General features: G+C 44.8%; 1 protein-coding gene and 1 long non-coding RNA gene across 2 annotated transcripts in view; one reads left to right on the top strand and one right to left on the bottom strand.

Annotated features, from left to right (window-relative positions):
- The window catches only part of SLC15A1 (solute carrier family 15 member 1), a 49,729-nt gene extending 30,130 nt beyond the window's left edge, over positions 1-19,599 (top strand). Inside the window, 13 exon segments of the mRNA XM_045081384.1 lie at positions 1,518-1,562; positions 1,723-1,755; positions 1,842-1,889; positions 1,891-1,931; positions 2,380-2,461; positions 4,194-4,313; positions 5,301-5,447; positions 6,483-6,532; positions 15,419-15,526; positions 15,649-15,760; positions 16,416-16,559; positions 17,646-17,753; positions 18,686-19,599. Of these exon segments, the coding sequence (XP_044937319.1) occupies positions 1,518-1,562; positions 1,723-1,755; positions 1,842-1,889; positions 1,891-1,931; positions 2,380-2,461; positions 4,194-4,313; positions 5,301-5,447; positions 6,483-6,532; positions 15,419-15,526; positions 15,649-15,760; positions 16,416-16,559; positions 17,646-17,753; positions 18,686-18,877 (1,230 nt within the window). The 3' untranslated portion in view covers positions 18,878-19,599.
- Positions 19,600-20,574: 975 nt separating this feature from the next.
- LOC123392408 lies at positions 20,575-24,975 on the bottom strand. The gene is made up of 3 exons (XR_006607142.1): positions 24,608-24,975; positions 21,895-22,072; positions 20,575-21,492 (listed from the first exon to the last, which is right to left on the bottom strand). It is a non-coding gene; the product is annotated as an uncharacterized LOC123392408 (long non-coding RNA).
- Between the last annotated feature and the right edge of the window lie 657 nt (positions 24,976-25,632).

Here is a 25,632-nt window from a genome sequence, read left to right on the forward strand (position 1 = left end):
AGCTCAATGCACGGTACTCAATAACCAAAGTTATAAGATATTGTTTCTTCTAGAAACTGGAGCTTCAAAAAAACTTATAAGGTTTTATTGTGCAGGAAGGATTTTTTTAAAGATTATTTATTTATGAGAGAGAGAAAGAATGTGCATGAGCAGGGAGAGGGCTTCCCACTGAGCAGCGGGCCAGACACAAGGCTCCATCTTGGGCCCTGAGCCGAAGGCAGTCGTTTAATCAACTGAGCCACCCAGGTGCCCCCAGGAAGGATTATTATAAGGGCAAAACATCTCTTGGAAAAAATTTGAGCAAATACACCAATCTCCTTATTTGCAAGTATGGGATTTAGACCAGCATCTTACGCACAGGGAGGCAAATTTGCATGTCGGGTAGAAACCAGCTCTTGGAATCAGACCTGCACTAGAAATACACTCATTGCCTTTTAGTGGTGTGCCGAGGGGGAGTCCATAACCCTCCTGGAAGGTTAATCACCTGTGACTAGGCTGTGGTGATCAAATGAGAGACTGTGGATAAAGCGATCCAGGGCTGGCATCTGTTAAGAACTCAAGTATGGGGTGCCTGGGTGGCTCAGTGGGTAGAGCATGCAATTCTTAATCTCAGTGTCCGAATTCAAGCCCCACGTTGGGTGTAGAGATTACTTTAAAAAAAAAAAAAAAGAATTCAAGCAGTGGCCTATTTCCTGACTTTCCACGATGCCTTCTAAATGGAGTTGACAGATTATACTGAAACCCATATGTGTTCAGTCCTCTGTGGAAATAATCATGTGTATGTGAACAGACCTGAGTCTCCTTTATACAAAATAGGTTGAACATAACTAGGCTGCCCAGGTTGAAATCCATTGCCCTCTGGACGGATTTCCACTGAGGACAGCCTAGACGGTCAGAAATGGCCCTTAGGCAATAATGATGTTCTTTTTTTTTTTTTTTAAAGATTTTATTTATTTATTTGATAGACAGATTAGAAGTAGGCAGAGAAGTAGGCAGAGAGGCAGGCAGAGAGAGAGAGGGGAAAGCAGGCTCCCCGCTGAGCAGAGAGCCTGATGCGGGGCTCGATCCCAGGACCCTGAGACCATGACCTGAGCTGAAGGCAGAGGCTTAACCCACTGAGCCACCCAGGTGCCCCAATAATGATGTTCTTGAAGCTGTGATGCCACTGAACGGAGGCCTCCTCCACCTTGCGGGTGACGTCATGTTTTCCAACAGGTCTCAGATGGACATCTTTGTGTTTCCTAAGGATAGCTGCATCTCAGAGTAGCGCTTTGTAGGTTCTTCATTGGGGGGCAGGGGACAACTAGATGTCATGTTACTTTCTGCAGCAGAAACACCATGGGTTTGGTTTTACCCAGTGTTCCGGTGCAGCTGGAAGACAAACTTGATGTTGGAAAAACATTTAAATCCCATAACACTCCAGACTTCGTTCTGGATCTGGAAAAGTCTCAACCTTGGCTTGTAAAATGTTTAAACCCCCACCCCCAAATGATGCATTGAATGTATTCGTTTTTTAGGGCTCCAGGTGGACACTGCAAGCAACAGCCATGAATGGGAAAATTGTAAGTCTCGGGGTATCAAGCTTCTCTACCTCCCCTGGTCACTGCTCCTTTGCTCCAATCCCTTCGCCCCCTTTCCCCTTCCCTGTCATGATGTTCCTCATCCCTCCCAGCTGATCCTCTCTGGGAACCTCTCTGTAAGACTTGTCCCCCCTCTTTTTAGGGAGCTATTGAAATTCAGCCGGATCAGATGCAGGTAGGAAGAAAATACTTAAGTTGCCTTCTGAGTTCAAAGTCACCTTTGAGACCACGGCTAACGGTTCATTTCCGCGCCCCCCGCAGACCGTGAACGCCATCTTGATCGTCATCATGGTCCCCATCATGGATGCCTGTGGTCTATCCTCTGATTGCAAAATGTGGCCTCAATTTCACGTAGGTGACTGGCAGGTTGGGGGTGGGGTGAGGAAAGATTATGCCCCCTCCCACCACACCTCCTAGATGATGGGGTTTTTAAAGAATTATATTTGAATTAGAGGCTGGTGCGCTGATGTTTCTGGAAATTTGCCCTTAAACTGAAAGTTCTATTAATGGCAGCCGGAAAATCCTCTAATTAAAGTGTTTCGTGTATGTAGACAATGGACATGTTAGCGATCATCCCAAGTATCCCCTGTTTCTAGAAATTAAATGTAAAAATGCAAATTAGAGGCTATATTACCTTTACCCCTCTTCGTCTTGATCATAAATAAGAGAGCATGAGACAGTTTCATTTGCTGTTTCCTAGGGAAGCTAGTTTTGTTTGGGTGGGTGGTGAGGAAGGAGTGTGATCGTTCGCTCGTGGGTATGAGGCTGGCGGAGAGTCATTCTTCCCCGTGTCTCCCAGCTCCTTGAAGAAGATGACAGTTGGAATGTTCCTGGCTTCCATGGCTTTTGTAGTGGCGGCAATCGTGCAGGTGGAAATTGATGTAAGTTGCCCTGATTCCCCAGGGGCCTTTCCTGCAGGTCGGGTGGGGCATTCAGAAGGCGTCTTTCTCCGTGACCGCAGGGAGGCCAGGGGCTAAGGCAGGGAGGTCCTGGAGCTAGGGACCATGTGGAGACACCACAGGGGCAAAACGGTCCCTCCAGGCAGCGAGCACGGTGGGTGCTCTGCACTGCGACAGGGCAGCTGGGAGGAGGGTCGGATGGGTGTGCCTTGGCAGGGGCAGGGAGATGACAGTTACATGGTGAGTTTCTGTGGACACGGTTTTTGTCATGGGAGTTGGAGTTTGTAGAACTTCTTTCACACTCTGAACGCCTAGGAAGTCTGGGGAGAGGGTCATCCCTGCCAAACAGGCAGCCTTTTGAAATGTTTCAGCTGTCTTCGGGAAGATGCCTTTTGTATTCTCGTGTTTCTAGTGATGTTAGTTCACACGCCAGACTTCAGTCTGCCAGATCCACGGTGGCACTAAACCAGATTCCTGGTGTCCTCCGTGTGAGAGCAGGCTAGAAGCGAGTGTGGTGTCGTGTGTGAGACAGGAGGTAAACTCCCTCCTCCTGCTTCTCCGCTTCTCCATTCTCTGTCTCCTACCCTCAGTCTCCGTGTGTGTCTCTCTCTGTTTCTCTCTTCTTCCTTCCTTCCTTCTCTCTAATTTTTCTTTTTAAATTTTTAGGTGTGATAACATGTAGGGAACAAAAATTTACCATCTGACCCACGTCTCAGTGTACATTCAGTAGTGTTAAATGCGTTCACGTTATTGTGTGACTCATCCCCAGCAAACTTTTCATCTTGCAAAACAAAAACTCGGGGCCCCTGGAAAAACAACGCCCCACTTCCCCTCCCCACCCCCCACCAGCCCGGCACTCCCCATTCTACCTTCTGTCTGCACGAGTTTGCTGCTGGTACTTCCCGTAAGTGCATTCGTAGAGTGCCCGTCCCTTGGGATTGGCTGATTTCACGGAGTCAGATTTCCTTGAGGTTCATCCATGTCATAGCGGGTGTCAGAATCTCCTTTTTTTAACAGTGGAATCCTAGTCTACTGTTGGACAGCGTTTTGTTGGTCTGTCTGTCAGTGGGCGTTTGAGTTGTTTTCACGTGTTGGCTTCCGCGTGGGGCTCCTGCTCATGTGGGTTTACTCGTTTGCTCCTGAACTGGGCTAGCTTTGTGCAAAATGCATCGTGAAACTAGGCTAGACGTTAGCACAGAATAGAATAGGTTGCTTTAGGGACCCTGGGATTGGAGAGAGAGCGCTGTGGGGAAAAGGCAGGAGCCCTGAACAAATGTATGGAGGCAAGAGGCATAGAGCACTTGTGAAAGGAGGTTTGGGGCACGGTCAGGCTGCGGCCGTGGCCGTGGCTCCCAGAGTTAGAGGGGACGGCGCTGGCCTCCCAGGAGAGCAGGTCTCCGGTGCTACAGCAAGAAACACACTCATTTGGGTTGTGTTTGCTCTGACCCTCAGACAGGAGGCTTCCTTTCCTGGCATCCTTCAGCCTGGAGGTGTTAGGACCAAGGGCATCCTCTCCAGGATCACTTCCCTGTTCTGTATAAACATCTTCCTCTGGGTGCCGTGAGGCGAGCAATGGGAGGCCTCGAGGGGGTGTTTGGTCTCTCGGCCGGGACAGCTTTCCACGGCTGGAGGGTGGGGGTGCTGGTGACGGGGCCAGGCTGATCGTCAATCAGCACGGAAGACATCACTGCCAGCTTTCTCTTGTTTCGCTCAGAGAACTCTCCCCGTCTTCCCCAAGCCCACTGAAGTCCAAGTTAAAGTGTTGAATATAGGGAACAGTAAGATGACGGCATCTTTTCCTGGAATGCAAGTGACACTTCCCCAGATGAGTCAAGTAAGTAGAAAGAAATGCAACTTTCTCTTTTCTCTTCTGACCTGAGTTATAATAGGCTTGGGAGACACTGATCTTCTCGATCTTTATGTATTCCTACAAGTATGGAAGTGAACTGCCTTAGTATCTCGGTCTCTTTGGGCTTCGCACTAGACCAGTGTGCCTCAGACTTTAATGGGCACGTGAGTTGCCTGGGGAATATGTAAAATTTTGCATTTTTAACATGCTCTCAGGGGAGGGGTGCCGTGGTTGGAGCGTGGAACCACACTTTAAATAGCAAGGCTCTGTCCGTGGTTCTCTACCATGTGGCTGCCTCAGGGACATCTGGCAATTTCTGGAGACGGTTTTCAGTGTCACAACGGAGAGCCTGCTGCTATTGGCATTTCAAAAGGAGGAAGCCAGGGAGGCTGACAGCACGGTTCCACAACCTAGACTTATCTCGTCCCAAATGTCAGCCCAGCCCAGGCTGGAAAGCCCTCATCTGGATGGTCACTGGTCTGAATTAGAGGTTTTTAACCTGAACTCCACATTAGAATCACCTGAAGAGCTCTGAAAATTCCAATAGCCCAGAGGTTTGGATTTACCTGGTCTCCGTCCTGTTCAGCCACAGTGGAGAGCTGCTCCCTTGGAGTTTATGAAACTGACGATCTTATAGAAAAAAGAAAATTTGACTTCTGGTGCCTGAAGCAGCTCGGGACTGATTTCCTTCCAGGTTATTCCTTTATCCCTGATGCTGTTCTCTGCCTCATGGTAGAGATGATTTCCAGAACATGTATTTTCAGAAAAAGAAACAAAAAGTAAAGTGCTGTGCAAAAAAGCCTAATTCTTGCGTAACAGGAGACGTCATGATGGAGTCCATGGTGGGGGAGGGGCAGTGCTGAGACAAACCGATGCCAGCTCTCACAAGGCATTTTTTGATGCGTGTGAACATGAACTGAGGCAGAGCCAGACTCTATGGTATTAATTGTGACTCCTTCTCTCCCAATGCAGACAAATGATTTCATGACTTTTGCCGGAGACAAACTGACAAGTATAAACATTTCTTCTCCTGGTTCACCAGTCAATGTGGTGACTTATAACTTTGAGCAGGGCCATCGGCACACCCTTCTAGTGTGGGACCCCAATAATTTCCAAGTGGTAAGTCGTTGGACACCTACAGCTGATTCTTTACTGTGAGTGATGTTGGTGATAGAGCCTTTCAGTTGTATGGCATTGCTTTAGCCCAGGTAGTATTGTGAGAGTTAGTCCTCAAGTTCTTCCTTCTTTGAGGATACAAGTCATTTGACTTTGAAAAAAACATTGGTGGATGGGAAGGGTTAATATTAATTTAAAAGTTAATTTAAAAATTTAAAAAGAACTTTTGTGGGGGAGGTGCCTGGGTGGCTCAGTCAATTAAAGTGTCCGACTCTTGATTCCAACTCGGGTTGTGATCTCAGGGTTGTGAGATCGAGCCCCACGTTGGACTCCGTGCTGGGTGTGGAGCCTGCTTAAGATTCTTCCTGTGCCTGGCCCCCACACCCTCCCTCCAAAAAAAAGAATTTGGGGTCATGGTAGTGGGTGTGTGTGAGAACATGCAAGTCACACAGAGTACATAGGTGCATTCTTAGTAACTTCTTGAGATAAAATTTTACATACATCTTAAACTGTATTGGTTAAAAAATCACACTGGGTAATTGGAAAGTTAAAACGGTCTCTGAAAAGAATATAGTGAAAACATCAGGTAAAAGCAATAAAAATACATGTGAGATATTTCATGACAAGATATCAGCATCTAGATGGGCCACGGAACACATTAGGAAACTGTGGAAATAGAGTTAAACTGAGTGGAGGAGTGGGAGGTGTTCTGTGAGGTGACCTTCTGTGACCATCTAGAAAACTGCCGTATGGAATTAAGACTTCTTGGTCGTGTATTTTATTAGGGAGCTCTTGGGTGATTTGTTCTCAATTCTTGAATAGTCGTGTTCTGTGGAAGCACTAGAAAGCAAACATCAAAAATTGTAGAGACTCATTTCACCTTCAGGAGAATCGGAATTGAAGGATGGAGCTTTGCAAATGTTATCATACGCCCTTAGCTCCTAGGATAAATGTCAACATCGCTCTTTTTCTCAAGTGCTGAAATGGTCATCTAAATTTATTCTAATGGATTAGATTTGAAAACGCTTTCTTTCTCAGGTAAAGGATGGCCTTAACCAGAAGCCAGAAAAAGGAGAAAATGGCATCAGGTATGTACTTTTCTTTAAAACTCTAGTCTTATCAGCTTCTTATGGAAGTAATGCCTTCCCATAGTAAAGTCCCACTGCAACAAGGCTGTAAAATGAGAGTATAGGAATTTATCCCAACAATGTAAGGCAGTTCAGCATTCTTAAAAATATCAATCGATATCATCTATCATCTTAATAAATTAAAGAGACAAATCCATATCATCATATCCATGGATGCAGGAAAAGCATTTGATAAAATTCAGTGTCCATTTATGATTTAAAAAGAGCCCTCAGCAAACTAGTAATTGAAGGGAACTTCCTGACTCTGAAAAAGGAAGTCTAAAAAACCCAAGCTACTATTACAATGAATGAAGAAAGTCTCAATGCTCTTCCCATAAGATTGTGCACACCCTCCATTCCTTTTCAACATCCTTCTGGGCGCCAGTGCAATGAGACTGGAAAAAGAAGTAAAGATCTTAACTGGAAGGAAAGAAATAAAAACTATTCCTACTTACAGATGACATAAGGACCTGCACAGAAGGTCCCAAAGACTCTACCAAAAAAGTTCATAGACTCAATAAGTGTTTAGATATGAGTGTAGAAATGTTACAAAATATAAGATCGACAACAAAAATCATCTTTCTATGTGCCAGCAATGAATGATTGGAAACTGAAAAATTAAAACTATACAATAGCTCTCCAAAAAGACAAACTACTAGGTACAAAGCTAATAAAAACATAGATGAGATTTGAGAACTAAAACTACAAAAGGCTTATGAAAAAAAACTAATGACGAGTGAAATCAATGGAGAGATATGCTAGCTTTGTTGGTTAGAAGGTTTAATACAGTGACAATGTCAGTTCTCCCCAGATGGACCCATAGGGTTAGTGCAATTACTATCAAAATCATAGCGTTATTTTTCTATGATTTTTTCCAGTTTTACTGAGATATAAGTGACAAAAATCAATTATATTTGAAGTGGACAATATGATTCAATGTATGTATCCACTGTGAAATATTTACCAGAGTCAAACTAACACAGTCACCTTACAGTGAACTTTTGTGTGTGTGTGTGTGTGTGTGTGTGTGTGTGTGTGAGAGAGAGAGAGAGAGAGATAGAGATAAGAATGGTTAAGACCTTAAAAAAAAAAAAAGAAGAAGAAGAAGAAGAATGCTTAAGATCTAACTGCTTAGCACATTTGAAGTATACAATGTAGTATGACGTATAGTCACCACATTGTACATTAGAACTTACTCATCATGGAACTAAATTTGTAGCTTTCACACAACATTTCCCTGCTTCCCACCCCTCGGTCCCTGGAAATCACCATTCTACTCTTTCTTTTTCTATGAATCCAACTGTTTTTTAGAATCCGTATATATGTGATACCATGTAGTATTTGTCTTTGTCTGGCTCGTTTTCACTTACTGTTTCTAGGTTCATCTGTGTCACAATGGCAAGGTTGCCTTCTTTTTAGTGGCTGAGTAATGGGTCCTTTTAATATATACATATAGATATATAGACGTAGGTAAATTAGATTTCATTCAAACTGAAAACGTTTATTCTGTAAATCTCACTGTTAAGAGAATGAAAAAGGTAAGCTACATACTGGTATAAAATATTTACAAATCACATATCTGACTAAGTGTCTGTATCCAGAATATATAAAATACTCTTGAAACACAACTGTAAGGAAATAACCCCGTTGAAAAAGAGCAAAAGATTTAGACATTTCACCCAAGATATACAGATGGCAAAGAAGCACATGAAAATGGGCTCAACATTGTTGGCCATTAAAAAATATAAATTAAAACCACAGTGAGTTGCATGACATACCTATTAGATGGATTTAATAATTTTTTTTTTTTAACTGACAATACCAAATGCTGGGGAGAAGACAGGGCAACCAGAACTCCCATGTTCTAGTTAACAGGAATGCAAAATGGTACTAAAAAACAGTGAGGCAGTTTCTTATAAAGTTAAGGGTACACTGACCACACAACGCAGCTATCCGGTTCTCAGGTATTTATCCTAGAGAAATGCAAACTTATATCTACGTAAGAACCTAAACATAAATGTTCATAGAAATCCTATTCGGAATTGCCAAAGACTGGAAGTCACCCAATGACCTTGAGTGGGTGATGGATCAACAGACAATTGACTGTAGACTATACTACATCCATACAACAAAATAGTTCTTAGGAAAAAGGAACTAGTGATACAGGCAATAATATAAATGAATTTCAAACGTATTGTGCCATGAAAGAAGCCTGTCTTAAAACTTACATAGCTACTGTGTAATTCCATTTATGTGACATTCTGGAAATGCCCCCCCACCAACAAAAGATAAGGATGTGGGAACAGATCAGTGGTTGCCTTGGGTTAGGAGAGGAAGAGAGGTTTGGCTATGGGTCTGTGTGAGGGAGATGCGGGGGCCGATGGAACTGGTCCATATCTTGGTGGTGATGGTGCTTCTCTGAATCCAGACATGTGTTCAAATTCATAGAATTGTACACCAGAAAGCCAATTTACTGTAAACATGCTTTTTAACAAAGATTTTATTTATTTATGTGAGAGAGAGAGCATGAGGGGATAGGGTTAGAGGGAGAAGTAGACTCCCTGCTGAGCAGGGAGCCCAATGCAGGGCTCGATCCCGATCTTGGGACTCTGGGATCAGAACTTGAGCTGAAGACAAACACTTAACCGACTGAATCACTCAGGCGAACCTGAAAATACACTTTTTAAGTAAGATTAGAACATCTGAATAGATTGGGGGAGAAACGTGGATAGGGCTCCTATTGGCCTCAACTCTTACAGCCAATCTCTGTTTCCCTGTGACACTCCTTAACAATTCCAGATTTCAGCTTTTACCAGTTACCAGTAAAACATGAACTAGTAGAGAGAAAGTATATGATTACGAGGATGAATATTAACTTACTAATGGAAATTGTGGAGACATGGAATTAATTTTCATCTCTCTTTACCTCTGGCTTGTTTCGCATTGTTAACATTTGTAATGTTTACTTTTGTGGGTTCTCCATGTGCTAGGTCAATTCTACAAATGATTAATAGACAGAATTTACAAGTTGACTATCAAAATATTAGTCACAATGCACTAAAAGCCTGAAAGGGAAGGAAATGTAACTTTATATCCTTGAAAATATATCCTCGAATGGAAATGTTCTGAATGTCAAGGTTAATTGGAATAGCCTATTTCATACCCTGAATTGTTCCATGGTTCTACATCTTTAAACCAAGGTTTTTTTGCACAGCTTTTGGGTTTTCCTGTGACTCACTTGGCCTCTTGTTGACAAAAGCATATGAGCCTTTACCTCCTGGGTGATCCAGAGAATGGACCCAGGGAATTCACCTTCCTCTTTGAGAACCAACTCTTCAGCATGCCCTTTGATGTAAGGAGGGCATTTTGCTCTGTGGTCCTTGTGATGCCACTGTCCTCACAGAATTTTTACCATTTGTCCAGGTTAGTGTCTTTCTTTCGTGAATTCTGGGTCACCTTTCTTGTTTGGCTGCAAACTTGTGCTCAGATATCTGACCGAGAAAATCTGTGAGGCAATTTGCAAGTCCTTGCTTGCCCAAAAATGCTTTTCTGTTCTCCTGCTTAGTCATAGGTTGGCCGCCATTTTCTTCCCAGAGTCCTGGAGGCTTGTCTCTATTGGCATCCAACACCCAACTGTGCTCAAACACACACACACACACACACACACACACACACACACCATCTGCCACTCTCTGTAGTTGATTTAATTTCCCCCTCACCAAGCATTGGGGATCCTCTTTCTCCTTGGTGTTCTCACATATCTCTGCAGTAAAACTACATGTGAATAGTAGCCAGCACTATGTTCTTTTGATTTTTGGTTCCTTCTCATTTTCTTTGTTCTCTTCTGTATGAGTTTGCTAAGGCTGCCATCACAAGGTACCATAGGCTGGAAGGCTTAAAAAACAGAAAATTATTTCCTCATGATTCTGCAGGCTTGAAGTCCAACATCAAGGCATTGGCTAGATTAGTTTTGTCTGAGGCCTCTCCCCTTGCCTTAGAGAGAGTTGCCTTCTCTGTCTTTACATGGTCTTTCTTCTGTGTGTCTATGTCCTGATCATCTCTTCTTCTAAGAATACCAGTGATCTTGGATCCCTCATGACTTCACATTACCTCTTGAAAGGCCTTGCCTCGAGGGTCTCCTGGGTGGCTCAGTCAGTTAAGCATCTGCCTTTGGCTCAGGTCATGATCTTGGGATCCTGACATCAAGCCCCACATCAGGCTCTGTGCTCAGTGCAGAGTCTGCTTTTCCCTCTCCTTCTGCCCCTCCCTGACTCACACACACATGCACACACATTCTCTCTCTCAAATAAATAAAATCTTTGAAAAAAGAATAAAGACCTTATCTCAAATAGAGTCACATTCTGAGGTCCTAAGGGTTAGAATTTCAACATATGAATTGGGGGAGGGGTGGAGATACAATTCAGATTGTTCTTCTGTCCTGCACACATGCATATACATACAGCTGTCCTGCACACCTGGAAGGAAATCCTCTAATGCTGGTCATCTGGCCCTTTCCTAATCTTTGCATCTGAGTCTCTGAGCTGGAAGTACCTCTGGGATGTCCTTGGTGGCTCAGAACTATCGTTTTGATTTCTTCAGAAATGTCTCTAAAACTTTGGAAACTTCAAACAGTCTAAATTGTGGTATCCTTTCTTGTTCTGGTGCTATGCTAAAGTTTCATTCTTCTTTAAAATTGTCTTTGTTGAGATTTTGGGAAAGGACACATAAGATCAGCAACATTTTACCTCACCAACCCACTCATGTAGTAAAAGATAAGCCAGGAACTTTTTTATTTTAATTGGCATCATCATATCTTCTGTGGATCAAAAGATTGATTATTTCAGCAATGTCCAAGAGACAATCCATAAAATGGGGAAGTTCTGAAAAACCAATGTCAGAAACTAACTGATAAATAGAACAACTTTGAGAAAGCCAGGAGGTTGGATTTTGGAATAATATATGAATTAAAGAAAGAGTAGAGAGAATTTTAAACAGAATGGAATCGTTTTAATTATGTGGTATCAGTAAGTTGTGAGACTTCTGTGGACTACCTTCAACAGGGTCCTTTAAGTAAAGCAACAGGGGCAACTGGGTGGCTCAGTTGGTTAAGTATCAGATTCTTTATTTTTATTTTTTTTTTATTTTATTTTTTTTATTTAAAGATTTTTTTTTTTAAATTTATCTGACAGAGATCACAAGTAGGCAGAGAGGCAGGCAGAGAGAGAGGAGGAAGCAGGCTCCCTGCAGAGCAGAGAGCCCAATGTGGGGCTCGATCCCAGGACCCTGGGATCATGACCTGAGCCGAAGGCAGAGGCTTAACCCACTGAGCCACCCAGGTGCCCCAGTATCAGACTCTTGATTTCAGCTCAGGTCATGATCTCAGAGACATAAGATCGAGGCCTGCATTGGGCTCCACGTTGAGCATGGAACCTATTAAAGTTTCTCTCTCCCCACTCTTCGTTTGCCTCTCCCTCCAATTACACATGCTTGCTCACTCTCTCTCTCTCTCAAAAAAAAAAAAAAAAATGACAATACTGGGGTCTAAATTGGCTGAGAATTTGATATTGATCTTTCTCATGAATTTTTTAACATTACATATTGCTCTCTCTCTCTCTCTCTCTCTATATATATATATATATATATATATATTTACAAACAATGTTCTTGAGAATGTTTTTAAACTTAATATATTATGGTCCTCTGTGTGTTCTGCAATATTATATATTATAAAGTATAGTATAAAATATTTTAATACTTATCCATATTTCTATAAGTATCCCTTATCCACTCACACAAACCACTATATAATATTCCATTGCATGTACATACCACAATTTATTTACCCATTCTTCAAGGAAATTTAGGTTGCTTCCATTTTTCCAAACAATACTCCAATTCCCATTCATATATGATTTTTTTTGTCCCCATGTACAAAGTTTCTCTAGAGAGGTGGCCTTTAAAGCTTTTATCATGGGGTGCCTGGGTGGCTCAGTTAGTTGAACAACTGCTTTTGGCTCAGATCATGATCGCAGAGTCCCGGGCTCGAGTCCCGCATTAGGCTCCGAGCTCCACGAGGGGTCCAGCTTCTCCCTCGGACCTTCTCCCCCTCATGCTCTCTTTCACTTATTCTCTCTCAAATAAATAAATTATAAAATCTTTATAAAGCTTTTACCACATCCAGTAAAAATATTTAAGCATATAATGCATGAACATGGTATCTGTTAAAATTATATATAATTATTATACCAAATTAATTTGAGCATTATAAGTAATTTAAAAATATATTAAGAGAATGAGAAAAATTTTTAAAATTTTACAAGTATTTTTATTCATTAGTGGTACAAAAATCATTAATGTAGATGATGTGATTATATATGCTTCATTAATTTCTAAAAAGCTCAATTTCAGATTTAGAAAAATCTAGGCATAGGCTTAGTTTTAAGTTTGGTTCATTTCAAGCCTTGGTTTCCATGACTATCATACTGAAAAAGATCTTTCAAGGAGGGAGTATGGTCATAAGTAGATTAAAGAGAAATCTTCATTTAAAGGTAGTTGTGGGTTTATTAAAATCATTTTGGTACTAAGACAACCACATACCCATATGCAGAAGACTGATGTCAGACCCTACCTGAGACCACACACAAAAATGTACGCAGTGGATCATAAACCCAATATAACTAAAACAATAAAATTTATAAAGGAAAAATAACAATAAATCTTTGTGACCTGGGGTTAGACAGCAGTTTCTTGGATACAAAGCCAATAAATAAATAAATAAATAAATAGTCACTTGGGCTTCGGCACATGGAGAGCTTTCGTGCTACAAGTGATACCGTCATGACAATGAAAAGACAGCTCACAGAATGACAGAAAATATTTGCAATCATATAATTGAGAAGAGATTCTGAATACAGAAGGAACTCTTCCAGCTCAAAAGTAAAAAGAGAAATAACCCAGTATCTTAAATGGGCAAAGTATTGGGAGAAGGTGGGGGGGTGGGATTATGGACATTGGGGAGGGTATGTGCTTTGGTGAGTGCTGTGAAATGTGTAAACCTGGTGATTCACAGACCTGTACCCCTGGGGATAAAAATACATTATATGTTTATAAAAAATTAAAAGTTAAAAAATAAAAAATAAATAAATAAATGGGCAAAGTATTTAAAGAGATGTTTCTCTGGCACCTGGGTGGCTCAGTGTGTTAAGCCTCTGCCTTCAGCTCAGGTCATGATCTCAGGGTCCTGGGATTGAGTCCCGCATCTTGCTCCCTGCTCAGCAGGGAGTCTGCTTCTCCATCTCCTGCTCCTCCATCTCGTGCTCTCTCTCTGTGTCAAATAAATGAATGAAATCTTTAAAAAGAGAGAGAGAGAGAGGTTTCTCCAAAGATAGCACAGAAAAGTCAAAAAGTCTAGGAAAGAAGTGCAACATCATTAATTATTGGGGAAATGAGAATCAAAACCACATTGAGGTACCACTTCACACTCACCAGGCTCTCACCAAAAACCAAAATAAAAGCAACCAAGAAAACAGGTAATAACTTGAATCCTAAGTTCAAGGATTTCAAGTGTGGTGGGGATGTGGGCACATCAGAAGACTTTTACACTGCTGGTGGGAATATAGAATGATAAAATGATGCAGACAATTTGAAAAACTGTTCCTCAAAATGTTAAACAGAGAGGTACCCTATGAGCCAGCCATTTCACACGGAGATGTCCGCCCAACTACGTAGCTCCTGCTGGCCCAGGTCAGGAGTCCGTTCTCAGTGAGGCACCTGTCACACTACACCAGGTCAAACGCCCATGGACTTTAAGGCCTGAGCTTAATTCAGAGAAATGTTGTCCCAGTACCTAGAATTTGACCAATATTACTTGTCGCCACAAAGCCGATGAAATGTGGCCACATGTTTTAGGAATGTTCAGGTTAAATTGTTGTCTGCAGTCCTTGGGTGTACGATCTTATGAGTGCCCATCCTTTAAATTGGATAATCTGCTGAAAGCTTTCCCTCAGCTGTCCAGGGAAAATCCACTAGTCGCATTGGAGGCAGCACCCTTCTGGCTGGTGTGCTGCATGAGCGTCAGGGTCTCCTATAGCCTGGAGCACCGAAGGAAGGGATCCGATCTTCTGTCCATACTGTCACCATCTTTATGGTCCTTTGAAGGCAAGCCGCTTAGGCATAGAGGACTTTGCAGCCCCTGGAAGCCTTGAAACCCAGGACCAAGGCTCTGGGTGCTAGTTTCTCCAAGCTCTAGAAGAGCGTCAGTCACCACTGTTCCAGGTCCTGCAGACACAGAACTCCCTCTCGGAGGTGAGCTCCCCAAAAGTGTCTCTGGTTGCCGGACCGACCCTTTTCTTCCTCTCCACTCTTTGGGGCCCCTCCCTGCCCAGGCTCCTACAGGTAAAGGACAGAAAATGGCCTTCCATCCCCAACCCCCAGAAAGAAGCCCGGACGGAGACTGTTCGGGTACTAAGCAACTTCTACTTTGATCTTTTAGTTCTTTAAAGCTTCTGAGCAAGGAATACAGAGCACTGCCTTCTTGAAGGGGGAACCAGCTCCTGTTTCCATCCAGGCTAATATCTCAACACACCATTGAACTACTCCTAGTTACCAGGCACTTAGAACAGCTCCAGGCAGAAGACTGTGGTCAGCTCTTGTGGGTGTGTTCTCCTGAGTGCGTCAATAATAACAAACCTGGGTTGGCTTCCTTCTGCCTTTATAAGTCTAGAACTCTTCCATAGACATCTTAAGTCCCTTCCAAAAGAGATCACAGTCCAAGTTCAGGGGCATATACTGTGACCTAAATAAAGTACCCCTTGGTCCAGTCACAAGACGGATGGTTTTCTGTTTCAGATTTATAAACAGTTTTGATGAGAGCTTCAACATCACCATGGACGACAAGGTTTATGTGAATGTCACCAGTCACAATGCCAGCGAGTATCAATTTTTTCCTTCGGGCGTGTAAGTACCTCTCCTAGACACTGTGCTCCCAAGTTCAAGGATTTCAAGTATTTTTCCTTAAACATTACATTGAAGCTGTTAATACCAGGAAAGTTAACCTATATCATTCTTTCTTTCCACAGAAAACACTTTACGATAAACTCAACCCAACAGATTCCACAAAAGTGTGAAAGAAATTTCCAATCATCCAACCTGGAATTTGGTAGTGCGTTCACCTATGTCATTGGAAGGACGGTCAGTGAGTCATTCTGTTGAATCAGAAGTTCTACTCAAACATTTAGGACCTGGTCATGACTGAAATGGAGGAACATTAGCATCTGTCTTTTAAACAGGCTTTGAATTCATTCAGTTGACCACTAGTTCTTTAACTCACTGTTGACTTCAGTGTGCTGTTATTTTTAGAATAAAACTAAACAGACAACTGAGGCTGACTAAAAGTCCACGTTGACCAGTATCTGATGTCTCTTCCTAGACTATTTACATGGACTTACAAACTTTGAGTTCAAAGAGATGGCAATGTTTTAAACAAACCCTGACTTCCACTCTACTGTCTGATTTAAGAGCAAAATGCTAGTGAACAGATTTTCAAAACCAACGCCATTTTGTCGAGAGGACAAAATGCACTGTTGCATATTTTAAAAGGGCATAAGGGCTTGTATTGCATAGAGCGTTGAGTGTGGTGCATAAACAGTGAATCTTGGAAAACTGAAAAAGGTAAAATTAAGGTGTTAAAACAAATAAATAAATAGATAAATAAAAACCGTATTTATTTGACAAATTGTATGACATGGTTCTAGAAGTCCAAGCTCCATTTGCCTGTTTGAGCAGTTTTTATTCTAGAAGCAATTCTCCATTTTAATATCTTCTCTCTTCTGCCTTATTGGTTTAGAATATCAGCTGCCCCGAACTGCACATCTTTGAAGATATTTCACCCAACACAGTTAACATGGCTCTGCAGATCCCACAGTATTTCCTCCTCACTTGCGGCGAGGTGGTTTTCTCTGTCACGGGACTGGAGTTCTCATATTCTCAGGTCTCTTGGTCATTGTTTCTACCACCCTTCTCCTACCCCCACCCCCGTTGGGACCTAACTTCAATAAGCAATATATTTATAGTTTAAAAGATTCTGGGGGGAGGAGGGAAGGTTCTAGAAAGCATTATGGTATCTTCCATCAAACAAGGTGTTTGAGATCCCCCAAGTCATGTTTTTATCAAGTAATAATATGACTGTTTAACTTCTTGGGTGCATGTATCATATGACTCTGCATTCCCACATCCTATACCAGAGATTTACAGCCCTGAGGGGGGAAAGCTGTATTAATGATCGTGACCAGGGCCACGATAGGCAGCAGAGTCTATGTTCTGAAGCAACTAAATGATATCAACTGTTCATTATGGTGTCCATTTCTGGGTTGTGTCCTCATAATCGTTAAGACTCAGGTGAGATCTCTCCATAGCTACATGCTGGTTGAAGACCAGCTTTTAAAAGTTGAAAGATATTGCTTTCAACTGTTCAAGATGAGACTCATGAGGTAAATTCTGCTGATTAGAAGCTAGTTTCTCAACAATTTCATCAAAATACAGTTAAGGTCATTGTGACCCTACAACGCCTAGCACCTTCAAGTCTTGCGGTGAAGATCATAAATATGAGTTGGACAGTCCCTTTCTGTGATGACCTCACAATCGGATAAAATGACATATCATAGGTGACAAGAGGGGTGTCATGACGTGACAGGGAAGCTCACAGCAGAGCAAGCTCCTGGCCCAGAGAGTAGCCTCCATTTAGGGGAAAGAGAACGGGATGGATGGCTCTGCTTGGAAACTCTTCTGTAGACACAGAATTGATTCATCTGTAGATTTGCCCATTTAACTCAGGACAACAACGCTGTGAGGATGTGGAGAGTGGGAAACAAGGAATTCTTGTATGTTCGTACATGAGTGTTTGGGGTGTCTTGTTACCCAAGTGATAAGCCTTTTTATATGTGACCCCACATATAGATGCAAAACCCACTTTCGATGTACATTTTTAGGGCAGACTGCCCAACTGAATGCATTGGTAAGTTGTGTTCTGCAGCTGTGCCGTTGCCATCTAGAGACTGACTGTGTGTTGTTTCCCCAGGCCCCCTCCAACATGAAGTCAGTGCTTCAAGCAGGATGGCTGTTGACGGTGGCTGTGGGCAACATCATTGTGCTTATCGTAGCGGGAGCAGGCCAGTTCAGTGAACAGGTACGGGGTGGGGAAAGAGTCTGTGTGTGTCTGTGGTCATTATGACGACTCTCCCTCACCACCTCTGTATACACATGGTCATCTAAGCTAATGGTCAAATAAAACCAGCCAGAGAGGATGATGACCAAATGCGTTTTTGGCCAAATGTGTGCCGATTCTTTGTATTTCCACTTGGTTGTGTACAGTTAGATAGTGACAGACAAAATACCAAGATTTGCCTTAATATACCTATAACCTAAAGTGGTTTACTATCAAAGGAAAGATCTTTCCTAGCTTCTGTGAATGTTGCATAATGGCCCCAAGCCAGACATGTTTTCCAGAAAGTTTCATGTTACCTAAAGTTAGAGCCCTTCTGAGGGTAGTTGTAATTTTTCCAGCTAACATAAAATGAGAGCGTCTCTGAAACTGAAACCCTCTCCTTTAGCATTTCAGTATTTGTCTTGTAAGGGGGTCATCCCTTACCCTATCAGTTTGTTCACTTCCCCCTCCAAGTCCCATCAGAGCACGCACCCCTGCTGTGAGCTCGTAACCTCAAGATTCTGCCAAAGGATGATGTGGAGGTCTTAACTTAGAACACTTCTGCATGTTATTTTTTGCTCAAGAGTACTGTATGCTGTTCTATTGGTCCCCATCCTTCTAGAGGCCAGCTCTGTCCCTTAACATGGGTTTTTCAGAAATTTTCTCTCATCCTCCCAGAGTCTTGGTTTCTGCTCTCCTGTGTGGTTCCAAAAAAATGTTATCTTTGTACTTGGGCATTCAAGAAAAGCCGGCCATTCCGGATCTATGGTAGTCACCTACCAATTCTCCATCACAGTTCAATTGCAGAGCACCTCCTACCTAGACATAGCAAGAAAACGTACTCCCAAAGCACACCGTACCATAACCTGTGTTGTTTTTGTTTTTTTCTTGCTCCAACTCCAATTCCTTCCAAGTGGGCTGAGTATGTTCTATTCGCGGCGTTGCTCCTGGTGGTCTGCGTGATATTTGCCATCATGGCCCGCTTCTATACTTACGTCAATCCAGCGGAGATTGAAGCCCAGTTTGATAATGAGGATGAGAAAAAGAACGCGGAGAAGATGAATATATATTGCACGACACCTCCTGTCTCACAGACACAGATGTGAATGTCAGGAAGCAAGTGGAGAATGGACTGGGGTCCAGAACACGCCCCTGGTGGCAGGACACTCTGATGGGGAAGACTTTGGAATTGTGAACCAAGAAAGCTTTTTTCCAAGCAGCCAGCAATGAACCTACACCTCAGGAAGAAGTCTTTTTCTTTTAAGAAAAGTCATATTTAAAGCAAATACACACACACATATACACTCTTTTCTACAATGGCGAATCCATACCCTGCCTTTAACTCCTTTTCTACCACATAAATGAAGTTGTTTTGGACTAACTAGTCATTTTCTGAAAGAGTGGCAAAGTTGTATATTGTTTGCATTCTAACTCTCTTTGGAAACACTGTTAAGTGAGGCAGGAGCTGGTGTGAAAAGTGAATTTACATGCTTTAGAATGGCATGTGATAAGCACCAGCTAGTATTAATGGATAACTTTACCTTTTGTTTTTTTGTTTTGTTTTTTCCATGCCCTACCTCTGCTTAACTTTTGTGTGACTCAAAAGACCACTCAGGTAATGGCCAGTAATGATTTTTTGGAGTTTCAAAGATGAAATACATTCCTACTCTTAAGACTAGGAGTCTGTAAGTTTTGGGGGTAGGATAAGAAATCTGTGTCCCGATTCTAAAAGTTGTGTGCACTCAATAAAATGGCATCAGAAGTTGGAAAACAGTATGAACAAAAGCAATGTCCACATATAATAAATTCCAGGAACATGAAATACCAAGGTTTGTTTCTTCCTGGTCCTCTTTTTTCCCTGGGGAAATAGATACCCAAGATTCTCTTCAATTACTTAGTTTTGTATGTGCATATGTATGTCCCACCTTGAAGTGTTTTTCTCAATACAACCATTTTTTCTGCTCAAAAACAATTCCTTTTTAAAAAAAACATTTATTTCTTTTGGGGGGGCGCACGTGGAGTGGCAGAGAGAGAGAATCTCAAGCAGATTCTGTGCTGGGTGCAGAGCCTGATGCAGGGATCAATCCCATGACCCTGAGATCATGATCTGAGCTGAAATTAAGAGTCGGACACTTAACCAACTGAGCCACCCGGGCACCCCTCAAATAAAAATTCTTATAAAATAGTGTAAATTATTCATGCTTGATTCGTCCTATCAGTACTTCTCTCAGGTATCAGACCCAGAGTAGTTCTACTTTGTCCCTCTGACAAAACCAAGAAGCGGTTCTCAAACTTTCGCGCAGCCCAAGAACAGGCTCGAAGCCCAAGATGGACAGCCGAAGCCGGGGCTCGATGGACAGGACAGGCCATCTGTGGGGAAGGGAGACTGAACACCGGAACTTGCTTGTGTGATCCATCCGGAGGAAGGGCCCGTGGTGGACTTCCAAGATGCTTCGTGCAAAAACTCTTCATTGCACTGAGGACGCAGACTGAAGGGGAGGCTCCAAACCCAAAGTGAGAAACACGATGTGAGTCAAACCCTGCTGGAGGCCTTTCCTACCCTTCAGATCAAGCCCTCCTTCCTTCACTGAGGCTTGCAAGATGTTTTTTTTTTTTTTAATTATTTATTTATTTGACAGAGACACAGCGAGCGAGAGAGAGAGAGAACAAGGGGGAGTGGGAGATGGAAAAGCAGGCTTCTTCCTGAGCAGGGAGCCCGATGCGGGGCTCGATCCCAGGACCCTGGGATCATGACCTGAGCTGAAGGCAGACGTTTAACGACTGAGCTACTTAGGTGCCCCAAGACTTTTTTTTTTTTTTTAAACTCATGACACATCTCCTTTCTCTCTGCTCACATGGATCAGACTCACAGTGACTTTCTTCTGGAAGGCATCAAGTTCTCATTTCCAGGTCAGGAGAAAAATCGAGTCCTGAGACATGCTCTCTACCAGCTTTGCCCACCCCGGCCGCCTGGCTGAGTTCTCTTCACTTTCAGGCGTAAGGCCTCCTCCCCGGGGAGGCTTCCCATCCCCCAGCCCGGCTGTCCCACTCCCGACGCCCTGGTGGGTCCTCACTGCCCAGCTCTGTCTAGGCTGAAAGCTGAAAGCTTGTGTCTTGGAACTCGGCGGGCCTGGACGTGTTACACGAACACCTAAGCCTTGGGCTGGGAGGGGTGAGATGTTAGATGATGGGGATGAGCCGAAGGGAGTCTGGCCAGCGTGTACCGCTCCCATCACTCTGCCCTCTCGCTGACATATCACGCCTCTGATGGGGCAAACCAGGGCTCCAGTGCGGAGCTCTCGCTGGCCGTGTCTGCTCTTGCCCGTCGCTGCAAGAGAACGGATCCTGGCTCCTCTAGAGATACTGTCATCCTACGTGTCCGTGCAGCGGCTGCGTGACACCGGGCGAGTCTTGACCTTTCCGTTGTCATTCCTCCTACAAGGCAAAGCATACCACACACTCTGAGGTTTTAAAAACCCTCTGTTTCAGAGTGGCTGGCACGCAGTAAGCTCCCAAATAATTTGAATGAACTCCCCGCTCTGCTCTGATAGTAACACTGTGGTATGCTTTGCCTCTGAGTGGAAATGATGCCTACGTGATCTGCGCTGCAGTTATTTCCATTCCACAGAGGGGAACACAGCCGCAGAGTAGCCAAGTAAGCCGCTGAAGGTCACGTCCACAGTCTGGTTGCAGAGCCCAGGCGGCCGGCCACACCACAGACCTAGCGATTTCAAGGACAGCGTGGATTAACTCAGTGTGAGCCTTACAACAATCCGAAAGAAGACCTTATTTCTCCCATTTCCGAGATAGGAAAAGTGAGGAACAACCAGCTGAAGTTACTTGGCCCGGGCCATCTCCCCGGCAGAGGGCCAAGCCAGGGTTTGAACGCAAGCCAGTGGGAGCGGAAAGGCCTGCCTCCGAAGCCCCTGGGCTATTCTGTGTCCTTCCGCAGAGCAAAATGCAAACACGTGATGGGGCACCGGCTGAAGGGGGTCCCAGAAAGCTTCCGAGAGGCGGCTGTTCCCTCGAAGCCCAAGATGGACAGCCCAGGGTGGGGCTCAATGGACAGGACAGGCCGTCTGTGGGGAAGGGGGACTGAAACAGAAAAGATGAAACAGTTTACCATCGTAGGAGGGAGACCTCCTGGAAGGCCTGTGTGATGTTCTGGAAACACCGGAAGCTGCTCCCAGGGGTCTGAGCATCATGCCAGTGGGAGGCCCAGCCGTGGCTCCTGGGGGTGGGCTTAGCTCTGAAGACCGCCTGCTGCGGGGCAGTGGCCTGAGTCACCGAAGGAGTAGTGGCTGGCGACAGCGCAGGAGAGAAAAGGAGACAGGGGAGTCACAGCAGGCAGAAGACAGCAAAGAATGTGCAAACTGTCCTGAGTATTTTTTTTTTTTAGTTGCGATAAAGTACACAGAACAAAACTCGCCCTGTGGCCATTCTTAAGTGTAGGGTTTAGTGGCGTGAAGAGCGCTCGCCTTGCTGAACAAGCGCTCCCCGTACCGGGGTGCCAGGCTCCGTGGGTTATGTGTCTGCTTTGGCCTCAGGTCATGATCTCGGGGTCCTGGGATGGAGTCCTGCATCAGGCTCCATGCTCAGCCGGGAGCCTGCTTCTCCCTCTGCCTCTGCCCGCCCCCGCTTGTGCTCACACACAAATAAATGTCTCTGACAAATAAATAAATAAGAACTCCCTATTCCCAATCCTCCCAGAGCCCCCAGAAAAATAAAAAGCAATTCTCCTCCACCTGCCTCCGCCCTGTGGTGTTGGAGGGTCTGTGGGCTTTCTAGAGAGAAGCCCACGCGTCGGGGGCCTCTGACTCCAACCCGATCAAAGGCAGTGGAGAGAGGGCCCGGGCCTGGGGCTCTGAGGTCCGCCTGCGGGGACCCAGCCCCACTCCAGCCCCGGGTTCCCTCATCCCGCTAACCCCTGCCAGTTCACGGCCGATGGAGTTTTGGCGGGATGTCAGCTCTGGTTCGCTCTAGCGAGACTTGGCGGCTCCGTGGGGGTGAAAGGAACCGGGGCTGGGTGCGGCGGGCTGCCCTCTCCGAGCCCCTGGAGCACAGCCAGGCACGTCTTCGAGCCTCGTGGGAGTCAGAGGACTGGTCCCGGGCAGCCAGCCTTTGTGCCTGGGGACCGTGGGGTCCTGAGTGCTGAGCCCAGAAAGTGCTTCCCTGCAGGTCTCCCTGAACTGCTCTCCGTCCTTCTCCCCGGGAGAGAGAGAGAGAAGGGAGCTTCGGGCCACCTGTCGCGGAACTCGGTTTGAGAGCTTTCCCCAGCCTTGCTGTCACCCGCAAAAGAGGCCGAGAACCCCTTCCTCAGCTGGACTTTGGGGCCCAGACGACTGCTGTTCAGCTGGGATTTGGGTCACCGGTCAGAATGAGCTCCGGCAGGACTTGAACTAACCTTGGCTAAGTCATTAGAGTTACTGGGGCCCTTGGTTCAGTTTACAAACCTGGAAGGAATTCTTAACACTTTCCGCTCGGCTACTCAGAGTCACACCCAGGTGTGTCCAATGAGCATTAAGGACCTACAGCTGGCGTCCCCGGAACCAGGAACCAGGGAGAGCTTCTGGGAGGAAGTAGTGTTCTAAGAAGAGGAAGCGGGAGATTTCTCTCTCTGCTCTCCCTCCCCCCCTCCCTCCTCTCCCGACCACCCTCTCTGTTTTTCTCTCTCTCCACACAGCAAAAAGGCAGCTATCAGGGCATCTGGGTGGCTCAGTCAGTGAAGCGTCTGCCTTTAGACAGATCCAAAGATCATGATCTCCGGGTCCTGGGATCGAGCCCCAAGTCGGGCTCCCTGCTCAGTGGGGAGCCTGCTTCTCCCTCTCCCTCCGCCCCTTCCTTCCCCACCCCCATCTTGTGTTTGCTCGCTCGCTCGTTCTCACTCTCCCAAATAAATAAGTAAAATCTTAAAAAACAAAAACAAAAAGGCAGCTGTCATAAGGCAGGAAGAGTGGCCTCACTAGAAGCTGACCCTGACGGCACCTTGATCTTGGACTTCCAGCCTCCAGAACCGTGAGAAAATTATTTTCTGTTGTCTAAGCCCCCAGGCCTGTGGTATTGGCCATGGCAGCCCATGCTGATGAATTCAGGGACCCACTGTCCCTGTTGGTCTGGGTTTAAGGGAGTTCCAGGGCCAGCCCTGGGAGTATCCTCATGATGGGTGAGACTGGATATGGAAAATGCCCGGGCTTCATCCAGTGCAAGGTACGCAGTAGGTGCTCTATAAATGCTAGCTAGCAATTATTATTTTATCCCTTCTACAACTACTTAGTAAGCACCTGCTCTGTGCTAAATGTGCTTTAGAATACTGGTGGTTACAAAATAGGTAAATAGATAAACTTGGGAAGTTTACAAGCCTTTAGTTACCTGGACCAAATCACAGGGGTCTCGGTGTGACAGGGTTCATAGTGGAAGCCGCGTCAGACTAGGAGAACAAAGGCCAGGTAAGGTGGGGCTCAAGGCAGCTGGCCCTGGCCCTTCTCTCAGCTGACCCCCAGCAAAAGCCACCAAACCGAACAGTCACCTCCATTGCTTCCTGTTTCTAAAAAAATGGGAGCCTAGGAAGATTGGTAGCATCAGGGCCTGGTCAGATGTGCACAGTGTTTTGCCAAATGGCTCTGGCCAAACCTGGCCAACCCCAGCTGCCGGGAACTTTCCTTTTGACAGAGCCCGGGTATGACGCACGGTTTGTCTGGAAGTGTCGCCACTTGGACACAAGGTGGCGGACGAGAACACGCTTGGCAATATGTAGCAGCAACAAAAGGCTTTTGTAAATGTCAGAAAGGCTTATCATACATTTTTCATGCATACACATCAGAAGGCCTCATACATACCGAGTGTCTGTTTCTAGAAGCTTCTTTCTTGGGACTGGCGCTAGTGGACTTCCATTCTGTCTGGGACTCGGGTACAAATCCCAGTTGGGGTCGCTGTTCCTCAGGATGGCACCAGGCAGTATAAGGAAGCAACTGGGCTTTTTTGAGCTGGGAAGCAAACTCAGAGCACTTCCTTCATGCCCGAGTTTGCATGATTTTATGTATATCCTCGTCCACTCACCGATTCATTCAACAAGTATTTATTAAGCTTCTGCTGTTTCCCAGGCATTAATGTCAGCCGGAAGAGTAAATACAAAACATAACAGCGGATGTTGATAAAGTGCTATGAAGTCAGGGGACAGAGACTGGGGAAGGCTGGTATTTTAAATGGAGTGGCCAAGGAGGACCTCTCTGAGGAGGTGCCATTGGAGCAGAGACCTGAATGGAATGAGGAAGCCAGATAGTCAAATGTCCAGGGAAAGAACATTCCAGAAGGGGCCCCAAAAGGGCGTATGTCCTGAGATGGTAATACGGTTGGTGTGTTTGAGCACAGCAAAGAGGCGCCTGTGTCTGGAGTGCAGTGAGCAAGGGCGGAGGGAGGGGTGACCCAGATTGATCGTGTGGGCCTTGTGGGCCACACTGGGGACTTGGATGCCCGTAGGAAACTCTCAGAACATTGGTTTCTCAACATTGGCTGCATTTTAGAATCACCGGAGAGTTAAACCATTCTTTAATACCAGTGCCTGGGCCTCACTCTAAACCACTAGAATCAGAACTCCGGGGTTACAGGCTGAGAACCCATTTTTTTTTTCCTGGATGTTTCCGGGGACTCTATTAAGCAACTAAGGTTAAAAATCACAAGTGTTTGATACTGTGTAAAAGCACAATAGAAACCATGAAAACAGGCCAACACTATGATTAATGATAATATGTGCCTTTCTGGAAAAACAACTTTAGATCTAGCAAATGTGTGGGAATGTAGTATGGGTCATTAAAGACAACTACTTAAACTATGGACTTTAGGTTGGAACTCCCGCCTCCCATCA

This window comes from Mustela putorius, unplaced genomic scaffold (genome assembly GCF_011764305.1).
Source record: "Mustela putorius furo isolate JIRA1106 unplaced genomic scaffold, ASM1176430v1.1 tig00000551_pilon_pilon_pilon, whole genome shotgun sequence".
NCBI lineage: Eukaryota > Metazoa > Chordata > Mammalia > Carnivora > Mustelidae > Mustela > Mustela putorius.